We start from the raw sequence: 14,483 nt of genomic DNA, 5'->3' as shown, positions 1-14,483 counted from the left end.
GGCTTTGTCAAATCAACAACAAAAAAAAACAAACAACGAAGATTATTTGTTCTACCTTTACAAAGTAAACTTGACAATTCTTTTAAATAGTAAATTTAAGCTTTTAAGCTATTTAAAGTCCTTCAGTTGACCTAACTTGAAACCATCAAATCAAATTTAATGGTATTCACGTTCTTAATAAACAAATACTAAAATTTTAGATCTACGGTCTGGTTTAAAATTCAATCATTTAGGGAGTCTCATGCAGAGCTAGCCCAAGCTACCTCGGGCTAGCTCTGCATGACACCTTGCAAGACTTTAAATACAATTAATATGCTAAAGTTTCACAGAGGTTTTACAACTTAATCAAAAACAAATAGTTCTGGGTTCCTTTTTGAAAACAGAGGCCAAACTGAACAAGCTCATAAGACTAAGAAGGAGATTGTTAGATGACAACAATCTCTAACTAGGACCCACCAGAGGTCTGTTGACTTGAGGATCCTCTGCATCCATTACTTGTTTTGGGGCACCTAATGACTGCAGCTGTGAAGCAAGTTTCCAATGTAAATTATGGAAAAATGATTCAAAATCAAGAAGTTTTAAATACATGTCATTATCATATTTACAAACAGCTGATTATGAAGATTCACTTCAAGTTGAACCTTAGTTGTGTCTAAAGTTTAATATAAAATAGAGCAGTTAAAATCTCACAGGGGTTTCAAGTAATCTAGTTATTAGTTTGAGTAAAATGATCTTAAAAACAGAATTGTTTAACTAGTTTGATTTAATAACAGGAATATTTAGCTGTGTTGTAAAATCTTTGCTATGAAAATCACATCCTACTGGACAAATGATCCAGTAACGTAGTTTATAAAACTATAGTAGACAGGTTACAGAATAAACTAACAAATTTACTGTAATTTATCACATCGTTCTTGCTGTATTGTTAATTTATTGTGAGAAAAATGCATTTTTAGCTTCATTAATGATAATTAATGAAAAATATTCCTCCTAATCTGCTTCATTTCAGCATGGAGTTCTGGCTTTTTTTTTTTTCTTAACTAAATATAATTTTTACTTAAGTACAAAGGACTAGAATTCTGTAAACATCCATTATAAACAGATTACAGATACATTACAGAGCTACAAAGAACAATGTAAAAAAAATAATCTCTAACTTTATGTTGACCTTCTGTGCGTTTTAATGTAATTTAGGTGTCTGTTAGCCAAAACACACCTAATTTCAGAAACGCATAATTAATGTTTAAAACCTATGCAAAGTTATTTCGCCAATTACATTGCTTTAACTCGAACGGTTTGTTTTTTCAGTCTGGAAAGGCAAATATAAGGTTCATAGGATGTCTGTTCTTTCAGCATTGCAGCTCCCACTTAGCCTATCCCATAATTTACTAAAAAAAGAAAAAAATAAATGCACATACAGTGAAATTGTTTCTTTCAGACACAACGTCCAGATTCCTTAAAAAAAAAAGCCCCACAACTTTCCTCTCCAAACTAAATAAAAGCACTCATGCTTTTATTTAGTTTGCTGCTTCCATGCGAGGTTGTGTGCGTCATAATTGTAAATGCGCCCATAAAGAAGGTTAACTGTTCAAAGTTGCATTGTAAACTTTTGCGGTGCAAAGCTAACGTAAAGAGATTTATTTTTTCTGCCTTAACTATTTGTGCACATTTGAGACCCAGTTTTACCCAGAATCATAGAAAAGTCAATATTTTGTTCTTCGCAGGAGAATGTTCCCCAGCTTCAAGGTGAAAGTGACTGGATTAAACCCCAAAACGAAGTACATTCTTCTGATGGACGTGGTTCCTGCAGACGATCATCGATACAAATTTGCCGACAATAAATGGTGGGTAAAAAAAAATAGAAAGAAAAAAAGAAAGAATTAAACTGAATGCAAATGAAACTTTTAAGGGGGAAAAAACATTTTTTCCTCCCATGTCCCATTATCTGGAGTGGACTTCAGCAGGAAATTTTTATGTTGTCCTGATGGACGAGAATCGGAAGCGACCGTATAATTTCCTGCAGAATTATGACCTGCCTGTTTTCTAATGGTTGCCAAGAATTACAGTCAACATGACTGACGTGTTTCAGTTGGAGCTGATTTTTTTATTTTCTTTTTCCTTTGAGATAGGTCTCATGCTGATGAGTTTTCCTACAGTTGCAGTGGCCCTTTGCAGAAGTTCTGTTTAGCTTTTACCCCTATGATCTCCGACCTTAAAAGGCAGGAGCGCCTTGTTTGGGTCAATGCCTTTAAAAGAGCGGAGACTCGGAGAGGATAATCACATGCCAGTACTGCAGATAATGAGCCGAGCAAAACAATGTGTGGAAATAATTGTTACACATGTTCGTGAATTGCAGAAAATCGGTGGTCGCTTTATTTGTGTTAGCAGTATTTAACAATAAAACGTGCAAAAATACTGAGAAAAATTGCGCGCACAGCTGCGGAAATTGTTAAACGTGCCATTTTTAGGTCTGCATTTTCAAGCCCTCAATTAAATTTATGAAAAGCTTTAATTTCAGATGGCAGTCTGTAAAACATGCAAATCATGCACCACCTTTTCCAGTCCATTAGCTGCCCTTCTACTGCTTGCACCTCTTGCTTTAACCAATTGCGCATGTGTTGCTGTCCCTTTGCGTCAGGTCTGTGACCGGGAAAGCAGAGCCCGCTATGCCCGGGAGGCTCTACGTCCATCCGGACTCACCGGCCACGGGGGCGCACTGGATGAGGCAGCTGGTCTCCTTCCAGAAGCTGAAGCTGACCAACAACCACTTGGACCCGTTCGGACACGTAGGTGCCTGGGCCTATAATCATTCTGCTAAAGCTGTGAGCGGAGACGCGCAGAGGCATGTGCGCTGTGTGGATGCGGTTTTTGCGTCGCGGTGTTGTTGCATTCATCCAAATGTATTGTCGTTTTGTCACCGGGAGGTTTTCACTGCTGCTGCTGCTGGAAGAATGTGGTTTATGGAATCCAGAAGATTGTAATTGTTTTGTGCAAAATTGGCTGATAAATGTGTTTATTATTAATTATTTTTTATTATTATTATTATTATTATTATTATTATTATTACGTTTTGTATTTTCCATTGCAATTAAAAAAATATTTCGTTTTATACATTCAACATATATGATAATGATATTAGGTCGATTATCGGTTAATTATTTTCAAAAATAGATCGACCAATGAAGATTAAATTTATTAGACCACACCCATGCAACTTTTACTTTAACCTTTTTTTATTTTCACACCAAACAAACTTCTATAAGTCCTCTATTTTTAGAAGACCATCTATCTTGAATTAATTATACATTTAGATTTTTCTGCCATTTTATAATTCTCGCATTCTTGTCTTTTCTGCAACTTTATGGATCTTTTGTGTTTCAAAGAAAAATACATATAAATGCACTTGAAGAATTAATTTTACTTTTACTAAAAGGCGTCTAATTTTCTTATTTTAATCTAGATAAAACCAAAAGTGATGATTATTATTTGTAACTACCAAACAAGTAAAATATTTGAAATGTTTATGTATATTTATAATTTTATTTTCCAAGTAAGTTTGAACTAAAATACTAAGTTTTCGTTTTATAGTTACATTAGTCTTCTTTTTTTTTTTTAAATCACACACTTTGGATCCGTTTACGCAAGTTCTCCAAAAAACAATGCATCCAGTTGTCAACATGAATTTTTGTACATGCAATTTAATGGTAAATCGTTACATTTAGGGATTTAAAAGTATATAATTGCACTTTCTGAGCAAGACAAAGAAAAAAAAATACTGAACCAGAATTTCTGTACATGGTGCTCATTTTCTAACCTTTAATTTCTCATTATGGTTTGCATCTGGCTTTGAAATTTATTCGTCCCTACCTACCCTTACAATAAAAGCAAAAGCAACATCTTTTACTTTTACTTCATGAACAAAGTGTGCTGCTGGCAGCAGGTTTTCATGAAAGGCTGAGTTGATGGGTAGACTGAGGCCCAATTACCTTTCTTGTTAGAAGTCACTCAATTACGGACATTTTTGTCAGGAACAGGCTGTGCTAAGAACGGCTGTAATAAGATGCATTGCTGCTATTAAAAAGAAGAACAGAAGACTAAATAAGCTTATTAAAATTCTCAAGTAGTTCCAATCACAAGTGAGAGGCTCTGCATTGCATCTGCTGTTCTCTAAATGTTCCATTAGCGGACGCAAATAATGACTGAAGCGTAACAACACGTTCTAGTGCTATAAAAGAATTTGACCGCACATGCGGCACCGTTTTCCAACATTCAGACCTGTTTTTAAGTCAAAACTGTTTTTAGTCCTTCAGTTACCAAAACAAATCATATTTCCACAAGCCAGAGTCAGTCCACGTGGTATCTATAGAGGTTGCTGCCCTGCCAAAACCCAGCTGGAGGACTGAGACTGGAGCTCATTGAGTCGTGTCGTACATTTTTTGGGGTTAAAGTGTGTTTCTTGATTGGTCACAGTGGTTCCTGACTTGCCCGCTTTCTCGGCACCGTGGGATCTATCACAGAAATGCTGGTGGCTTGCCAGAAAATGCACACTTTGTCAGCTTGTTGGTCCAGCTGGTTGAAATGGCTTAGAGATGTTTTATATTTACTTATAAAGACACATGAAGCCAAAACATATTCCTGATGTACAGATCAGGACAGACCTGTTCAGTCTTAAAGCTGAGGGGGTTTTTTCCCCTCCCTTTCTGGAAATGTTTCTTAAATTAGATAACTGGACTGATCAGAGCTGAGCTAATTGGCCTGAGTCTGATGATGCTAAATGGTTTGAATGTAGTTATTGTTGTCGCTCTCAACATGAAGTTTAAGTCTTTGTTTCCAGAAAACTTTAAATGTTTAGTGTGATGAAAATGTTTTTGTTGGGTTTTTTTTTTGTTTTGTTTTGTTTTTTTTAGGAAGACCATTTTAATTTTTCTAGGTTGTTTTTAATATTGCAGGTTGAAAAGCAAAAGATTCATAATCTCATCATATTATTTTTATTATGTTTTTATTCCTGAAAAGGCATGCATGCCTTTTTTCCACAAAATTATACTCTTGATGATATGAAAGTTATACAAAGAAGCGCACAAATGTTACTTAAAATGTTTTGTCGCATTTCTAACTGTTCTTTCCTGTGAGATTTGTCACAACTATGGATGTCCTATAAAGGATGTTACAAAGATCTGCATAAAGTTATCACATTCAGGCTTTGCAATGTCAAAATGCTGCTTTATTAAATAACAAAGCTGTTCTTTTGCATAACGCCTGAAGGCATTTTATTAGAAATGCTTTTTCTTGCTCCGTTACCTGCGTTTTACTGACAGGACCAGTGTTCTTCAGGAGCAATCACAGTTTGAAGTAGCACTTTCCCTGTAGGGTTAGACTTTTTAAAAACCACTGCTCTCCAGTTTCACTGCATACAAGTACTTTTCCAATGTTGCTATTTCAGTGTTTGAATACCTAAATATAATTTTTTTTTTTTTGTCTCAAGTTTCATACCAAGCTGGAGTCGTTTCCCCTTTGATCTCCCTCTCAGCTCCCAGAATACCTCTCGGCGTTATTAATCTCCTGCGCTCGCCTCTCTGCCTTCCCACACATGTTTGGGCCGGCCGGGTGGAGTGTGAGGACCGCACTGTTTACGTTTGAATGGCAGTGTGTGATGAGCAGTAGATGCTGGTGCACAAAGTCCACTGATCCCAAGGCTCGGGTGGGGATGGGAGTGGGGGAGGTGGGGCTGGACTTTCTGATGTCGAGGTACTTGAAAGCGAAGGGCAGCCGCACGAGACCCAAAGTGATCCCTCACTATCATTAAATAGTATCATCCAGAGGCTGAAGGGGGTTGGGGGGTGAAGATACAGGAACCGATGCAGTGAGTGAAGGCCAGAGAGACGAGGCCTGAGCTGGGGTCCCAGTGGGTGGTCCACAAATACACCACAGCTCTTCCCACAGGAATGGAGATGCGACTTGTAATATCTTCACAGGAGTGTTTTTTTATTTTTACATTGACTAAATGGATCAGAGAAGAAATTAGTATTGAATTCATAAAATGTTTGTTTTTTTTTTGTTCAGAAGGTTCTGTGCAGTTTTTGTCACTGTAAAGATGATTTAATTACTCCTTCAGCTGAAAGCAAGCAGGACCAAAGCTACTACCCTCACAGGTTCTCGCTAGGCGTCACTAGAAGGAGTTTGACCATTTCCTGCTAAGTAGCATGTTTCGCCCTGAAACGAGATCAGATTGGACTCTGCAGTGGACGACTATCAACAGTGAAAGCCCCTCTGAGCTGACTCGTGTCTGATTCACAGGGGATTTTCTTGGTGGAATGCTGCAGGATGCCTCCACTGTTACTGGAGGTCAGGGCAGGCCCTCGTCTCCTCGCATGCTGGCTGTGAGAGGCAGGAACAAAAACAATCCTTAAGATAAGAGATAGGGCGACATGCCTGCAGGTCACAGGAAGGTGGGGAGCGTTGTAGATGCAGAAAGAGTAGAGAAAGGAGGAGGATGCCCTAGTTTTTGTTTTTTAAATCCGAGGGAATTTGATCAGATTATGAAGAGCTTTTCTCCTAGACTCATGGCCACGACTCGTTGATCAGTTAAAGAAGTCCGACTTGGGGTCCAAGCCGGACTGAATGATGGGGTGTTGAATGAAAAGTTCACTGCTCAAGTTCAGCTGTGAGCTCCGTCCTAATTGACTCGTTTCAGGACATTATCTGGGCTAGAACAAGAGAGAAGATGCTGTTATAGCATCATTGAGAATAATCTATCTAGACTTTTAAAGACACATTATTATTATTATTATTATTATTATTAAAGATAAGGCGACTCATTAATCTGTGCTATATTTTAAATTCTGTGTGAATTAAATCAATTAGTTTTGTCCTTATTGAAAGAAGATAATGGTTTTGTGTGTATTAAATCCTATCAATTCAATTTGTCCACAAAAGCTTTTTATATTTAAATGTATTATTTTTTTAGTTCTTTTCATTTATTTTAATCAATTTTATACCAAAAAAATTTTCATTCTGTGAATTTGTGGTCCAGAAAGTCATTCATTTATTGCAACACGTTTTTAAATTAGGCAAGAAAAGAAAAGAAAAAAGTGCAGTTCATAAGGCTTATATAGGCAATAAGTTAGCTATTACACCTTCAAAATAAGAGAAATCGAGGCAATTTCAGCCAAGATAGTCTGACTAACGGGGTTTTAGTATCGATAGTCCTACGTCTATTTTTAATTTCACTAAAATTTTTTGACGAAGCCATCACTTAAATCCGTTTTTCTTTGCAAAAGGCCGAGGCCAGGTTACCAAGAGTTATTTACCATTTAGTGATATTAATGTTCTACAGCCAGACATTGTCACGCAAAAAAATAAAAAAAAACAAAAAATTAAAAATAAAATACAACCCTCTGTTTATTCCAGATCATCCTCAACTCGATGCACAAGTACCAGCCGAGGATTCACATTGTGAAAGCGGATGAAAATAACGGCTTTGGCTCCAAAAACACGGCCTTCTGCACTCACGTTTTCCCGGAGACAGCGTTCATTGCGGTCACTTCTTACCAGAACCACAAGGTAGAGGCCCTCCTTTTGGATATTTTCGTTTGCAGTTTCTCATATGGTAAACAGCTCTCTTTTTTTAGTTGCTTCATGTTTTTACGTGTTTCAAACGGCAGAGTTGTTGTTGTTTTTATTATTATTATAATTAAAATAACCCCCAGATTTGAGTGCAAAGTTGTGTGCAGGATTCACGTCAGCGTGAGGTTATAAAAACGTGTGTTTTCAAACTGTAAAGGTTTGGGGTAAATTCTTAGCAGCGTGCTGCGCAGAGTGTGCGCACGGACCCAAAGAGAGAACATGAAAGTTTCACCGCCAGCTGAAAAGTCGCTGATATCACAACGAGTCACTGACAGACGACGAAAAAATAAAAAAAAACTTCAGAAAGAAGATCTGAGGATAAATGACCTCAAGCAACTTTTAGAAAAGTTGCAGCTCTTTGTGGAGAAAGACGAGCTGCAGAAGATCCGGATAAATCTCAAGCAGATTTCCCTGCAGCCAACCTTTAATTATTATTATTATTATTATTATTATTACTATTATTGCTGCTCCTGCTATGTGAAGTTTGTCATTATTTTCAGTTTATTTTAACCGGTTATTATAGCAATGTACGTAATATTTATTTTATGTTGGGTTCATATGCGCCACTCAAACTTACATTCATTTCAAGTCAGTTTGTCATTTTGTTTGATTTAATTTTATTTCAATACTTTGGGGGTTTTTTTTGTGGTTTTTTTTACCTTTCAGTTTATTTAGCGTTTGAGGCCCAAAACATTATTTTATGTTTTTAGATTACAAGTTTTTCTTCCACATTAGGGAGGAAAAATTAGATCGTATGGGAGATAAATGAGCAATTCTGTCTAGAAAAACTTGCTTCAAAATAAAAGAAAATATGTAAAACTTGTGAAGCAGAATTAACTGTCCGACAAAATAAAAATAAAAAAAGCATTGTAGATCTTTTAAGCTTTATATCTCGCTTGTATTTTATTTCTAAAATTGCAACTTCAAAAATATTTAACTTTTTAGTTTTCTTGGTTGTTTCCTGAACTTCTGTTGTTTAATTCGTAAATTGACCTGTAGTTGTGTACTTAATTTCAGTGTTTATAAACTAAACAAAAACTGGAACAATCTATTGTTTTCCTTATATTAACTGTTTGGAAAATGATAGCTAAACGGTGACACATTGGGCATAAATAAATAAATTTCTCGAGACTTTTCAGGCCAGAATCTAAAGCTGAGCATCTACTTTGTCCAGATTTTCTGGGGGGAAAGAAAGTCTTGGCGGTGTAAATATATGTAAACAGCGTCTGGTCAGGATCATTTTAGCCATGAGGGCCTATATATGTTTCTTGTTTGGGGAATAATGGAGAAAGGGAGAGAACACGCAAAGGGTCCCTGCAGCCAATCAGAAGCCTCTGCGCCTCTGGGAACAGGAAGCCCAAAATGACCGGCTCTCTGTAGAAACCATTCATTATTTTTAAGCACGTTATTGGGAGAGCTGGGATCGTAACCCCAGGGCTAATTATTGAGGCTCTTTCCAGACCTGCAAAGGAAAAAAAAAAAAAAGAAAAGAAAGAAAACAAGCATTTCTGATTTCGGAGCGTTTTACCACAACGGTCTAATCAAACAGTTAAACATCTGCAGGAGCATTAAGCGCTGCAGGCGCGTCTCCAATTCACCTGTTGGACTTTTAGTTAATAAAACAGTGTCCAATTTCCAGACTTTTCTGCAATTAAAACATTTTTTCCCAACTGAGTTTTCTTAGGTAATGCTTTCTGTTCATAGAAGAATTTATTACAGCTTTTGCAGACATTTTATTATTATTTTTGGCTAAAATAGCATCTGAAATAAAGCAACAATTGTTTTAATAAGCAAAGCTTAGACATGTAGCCTATAAAACGACATTCTTTGAACTTGACCATGTATGATTATCTTGAGTTTAATTTGATCTTTTTCTAGGGTTAACATTTATGGAAAATGTTGAACATTTTTCTAATTAAATAATATTGTCGAAGTGAGTTTATCTGCATTAATCAGGAGGAAGGCAAAGGAAATTGCAAATTTTTTACTCTTTAGTTTGAAAATCATGAAAGAATATATAAATCATCTGCCTGTCTGCCTGCATTAATTAACAACCAGCTAGTAAAGTGTCACATGACGGATTTTACAAGGTTCAGAGTAGGTGTTGGCCAACATGCATACAAACCTCCAGTCCTGTCAGAAAGCTGGAAATACACCAGAACCGCCAACTCATTACCTGCAAGAAACCATGACAGGGATATCCCTGCATTCTGCTTTAAACCTGAAGAGCTTGGATTTATATTTTTAAAATAAGTTTGCATCTTTTTTGGTTGCAGAGCAAGGCATTCCTGCCAGAACTTGAGGTATTTTAAATATTTGCATTTCTAAAGCTTTTTCAAGACAATGTTCAGCATTATAGAATAAGTCATGCAATAAAAATATGACCTGCTGAGATACAACTTTATTGAACTAAAGGCGTGTGTAGGACCTCCAGACCATCTTTCTGCAACTGCCGTTTTTCTCTCTTTGCTTCTGAAAAGTTAGAAACATCCGCCAAGTATTTATATCTCTTAAACCTTTTCAGAATTGTATCATATTACAACTACAAATTTGTTAAAGAAAAAATTATATCTGGTTTTTAATTATGATTACACCCAAAAATAAAGACAATCCAACCCAGACGTCACCTAGTTATTGTACAGAGTTGTGCTGAACGTAATTTAAGCCCCAGTACAAAACACACCAGACAGGCCACAACTGCAAAACTTTACCAAGACATGGCTGTCCATCAGGCAAAAAGAGCATCAAAGAAACAGTAACTATGCAGAGATCCAAAGTTTGACGGACAAATCTGTCAGCGGCCCAACAACTAGCTGTACACTTCATAAATCTGGCCTTTAAGAGTAGCATTAGGAAAACAATTTTTTGAGAGAAATCCAGAAGTCCTATTCCAAGTTTGCCACAAGCCACACAGGGGACGAGACACGTAGCAGGAAGGTGATCAGGTCCGATGAGATAAACTTGGTTTTTGCCTTTTCCCAGGAGGAAAACTGCACATTGCTCTGAACACTTATCCTAAAAGGTGAAAGCTTCCCCTCAGCTTATCAATTATTAGTGGGCTGTTAATCACCAATAACATACATGACCGTTTCTGGTGGCAACAAGACAATAAGTGGAGAATTTAAATGAGTGAAGCCTAATTGCAAATTTACAACTCAAGTTGAAGTCTGGAATCTACTGCTAAGTTGCATTTCTAAAATCACATCAATTTGTTATAAATTCGGCTTTGACTTCTATTATGAGACCTGAGACTCTTATTTTATTCTTTTTTTCTTTTTTTTATTAATGCAAAGTCTGTTTGCGGTTTCAGATCACACAACTAAAGATTGAGAACAACCCGTTTGCAAAAGGCTTTCGTGGAAGCGATGACATGGAATTACACCGGATGTCCAGACTGCAAAGGTAGCTGCAGCCGGGATGCTATTTTGTTCATTTTAAAAAGAAGTTCCCTTGAAAATCCTTGATCTTTAATATTTGGAAATTCTTACACATGCAGAATGATGTCAAATGAGCAGATAAATGTCACTTTAGTTCAGCCGGAATCAGAATGTCACATAACAAGCCCCACTTTAATCCTTCAGTCACCGACTTCCAAGCCAGTAATGAGTGTAACTTTCAGTGAGTGTTATTTTCAGTGATGTAAGTGTAGTTCTTGATCATTAGCCAGCTTTCATGGTGAAGACTTTTATGACTGATCTGGCAGAACCTCTGAAACAAGACTGTAACATCTCTCTTCCACAGAGATTTATTTATTTTTTTTTGTTCTTTTAACTGAACTGCTTTTGTGTCTGCTGTGTGTATGCTTGCGTGTGTGTGTTTGTGTGTTGTACTGGTGAATATCGCTCGGTCAGGCAGCCAAGGCGGTACGCGGCCACTTTGCTCTCCATTATTCAGTCCAGATGAGGGATGGAGCTGGAGTCCGTGCTGTGCGGAGAAACACTTTTTCAAAGGGGAAAATCTGGTTTTGAAAAACCCCCATCACCCTGGTTTTTTGGGGAGAAACTGAAGGGTTTTCCAAGTGGAGAAATCCCAAATCAGACAAAACCTGGAAAGTTGTTTGTCTTTTTCCAGGAGGTGTTGTAATCCTACATCCGTTGCAGTGAATGCTTGACTGAGTTACGGCACACTGAGATAGATTTTAGCTCAATATCAGCAAGGAAAAAAAATGGGAGAATTAAAAAAATAAAAGTCTGTATTTTCATGTGAAAATATGCACATTAAGTTACTTTAAGTAGGTGTGCAATAACTGCAAATCCAAAAAGTGATAAGAATGTAAGCCACCATCAGTCTTACATGAATTTGCTCAGCCTTTGCAGTAAGCGTTGCACGTCTGCTTCTGGTTACTCTAAAGAGATAGCTTATTTAAAACCAGGTCACTTTTCAACTGATGCTACACCAAAAATTAAAGAACCAAAAAGCTGCACAATGATGCGACAATGAATTCTGTGAATTATTCTGAGTGAAAATCATTTATTAGTAGAAGGGGAGTTTTTTTCCCCACAGAAGCATCTCTGTTTCCAGATTGTCCTTTTCATACTAATCATCTAGTGGATTGAACCTTTCAGTTGCCGTCTTTTACTGAGCCTGTTTGGCACATACAGATGATTACTAATAAATTTCCTGTGCACGCACACAGCACCAAAGAGTACCCAGTAGTGCCTCGCAGCACGGTGCGACAGAGGGTCGGCTCCAGCCACAGTCCGTTCAGCGGGGACGTCCAGGGCATGGCCACACCCAGCACCCTGAGCTCCCAGTACTCCCAGTGTGAAAACGGGGTCACAAGCACCTCCCAGGACTTGCTGCCCCAGTCTGGCTCCTACCCACTGCCACATGAGCACGGACAAGATTACTGCATCAAGAGAAAAGGTATGAGACTGTGCGGTGATATGAGCCATGCAGGGATTACATTAAAACATTCAGGGGTTACAAGAGGTTTTATCTATTGTACAACAGCAAGATCCGTGAAAGAGATAATTGTGACAGTTCCAGGTATCTTTAAAAGGCCCTGACAAACAGGTCCATTCAAAAAAATATTCAAAACCTCCCAAGAGCCTGTGTACCCTATGAACTTTTTGCATATTGTCACAAACTTCTAGGTGTCATTTCTAACATTTGATTATCTAAAAAACCTCTTAATAATTATGTAAATGCAAATTAATCAACTGCTCTGTCTGCTAACCAAACCATAAAGTAATCATTTTCCCACTATGCTAATGACATCCAACAAACTGCAAAGGGTTAAAAAAAAAAAGCATTTGTAAAGGCTGAACATGCCACCTGCCACAGTGAGAGTCATAATCCCCAAATGGAGAAGACATGGAAGGCGGTGAGCCTTCCCAGTAGTGATCAGCCTACCTTACTCAAAAAGCATAAATAAGACTGATCCAGGAGTTCACAGAAAGAAAAAAAAAACTGAATATTAAAAGCCTGGAGTGTCTTGCTTAAGTCTCAGTTAAGGTCAGTGTTTATTATTCAACATTAAGGAAGATATTTTGTATCTGTGGGAGGCCCTTCTTGAATAACAAAGTTGTTTGCTTCTTTAATTTTACCAACAGCGGATGATGACTGTCATTCAGGCGAACACGGCTATAAGAAGCCGTACCTGGAAAGTTCCTCCAGCGAGGAGGACCACTACTATCGTCCCGTTGGCTACCACCAGAGCCTCAGCCTCGCCAGCGGGGCCTACCGCAGCGAGTCCAGCCAGCGGCAGGCCTGTATGTATGCCAGCTCCTCGCAAGGCGCAGAACCTGTTCCCAGTTTGGAGGACATCAGCTGCAACACGTGGGCCAGCGTCTCTCCTTATGGCAGTTGTTCTGTCACCACCATGCAGCCGATGGAGAGGCTCCCCTATCAGCATTTTTCCGCTCACTTCACCTCAGGGTCTCTGGTGTCCAGACTGGGAGGGGTGGGGGGCCACGCCTCTCCACAGCTGGGCGAGGGCCACCATGCAGCGATGTACCAGAGCTCCATGGCCCACCAGACTATGGGCCGCCAGTGCAGTCCTGGAGCTGGGATCCAGTCGCCGACAGCTGGCTTACAGGGAAACGAGTACCTCTATGCACACGGCATACCACGCACTCTCTCGCCACACCAGTATCACTCTGTACATAGTGTAAGCATCATGCCAGAGTGGAGTGAGAACAGCTAAGAATCGAACAACTGCACACATTGAAGAGGAAACGAAAGAAAATGGCCCAACTAAAGCAATATTGGGTCAGTTATATTTATATTTCCAAGGACTTGTTGCAGTTAATCTTAAAAGGAACAATATTTCTTCATTGAGGAAAGTTGATATTCGTTGGGTGATTTACCAGGAGATGAGTGGGCGTCTTATCTAGTAGGACGTTTTAGCAGAATCTGCACTTATAAAGAAGCAACATGAACACAAAAACATTGGGCTGGACCAGAACACTCATGAAGCCTGCTCAAGTGCAGGGAAAGCTGACACTGAACAGAGCAGAAATGCTTCAGATGCTTGGCCAGGAGGCTCCAGGTTGAAGGTGTTTTTCTGCAGCGTTTTGTTTTGAATGATAGCAGAAAGCTGTTGTATTTCCTGAATGTTTGTCCTTTCTCATGTTTTCCCTACCAGACAGTTTCTATGACATTTTTGTAGCAGATTTACGTTGTAAAAAAAAGAAAATCTAAAGACGGGGCTTAATGTCAGTTTTGTTGTGGCTCTTTGGTCAATGTGGCTTTTCTTTAAATCAGGAAGATGGTTTTATTTGCTTATAGGTAGATTCATTTATTTGCATTCAAGTCAAATACCTCATATCAATTTTATTAGGTTTGTGAGACAATACCTTGTAAACATATACATAGCTCTTAAATATTTTCACAATTCACTGCAGTGTATTTATTGG

General features: G+C 38.2%; 1 protein-coding gene across 1 annotated transcript in view; it reads left to right on the top strand.

Annotated features, from left to right (window-relative positions):
* tbx5a (T-box transcription factor 5a) overlaps positions 1-14,258 on the top strand; it is a 17,905-nt gene extending 3,647 nt beyond the window's left edge. The window contains exons 3-8 of the mRNA XM_007568862.2: positions 1,725-1,844; positions 2,639-2,786; positions 7,408-7,560; positions 10,934-11,025; positions 12,260-12,489; positions 13,179-14,258. Coding sequence (XP_007568924.1) covers positions 1,725-1,844; positions 2,639-2,786; positions 7,408-7,560; positions 10,934-11,025; positions 12,260-12,489; positions 13,179-13,771 — 1,336 coding nt within the window. The 3' untranslated portion in view covers positions 13,772-14,258. The remainder of the gene's footprint in view (positions 1-1,724; positions 1,845-2,638; positions 2,787-7,407; positions 7,561-10,933; positions 11,026-12,259; positions 12,490-13,178) is intronic.
* Positions 14,259-14,483: the final 225 nt, after the last annotated feature.

Source organism: Poecilia formosa, unplaced genomic scaffold (genome assembly GCF_000485575.1).
Source record: "Poecilia formosa unplaced genomic scaffold, Poecilia_formosa-5.1.2 Scaffold6, whole genome shotgun sequence".
Lineage (NCBI taxonomy): Eukaryota > Metazoa > Chordata > Actinopteri > Cyprinodontiformes > Poeciliidae > Poecilia > Poecilia formosa.
This window is presented reverse-complemented; position numbering and strand designations above follow the sequence as displayed.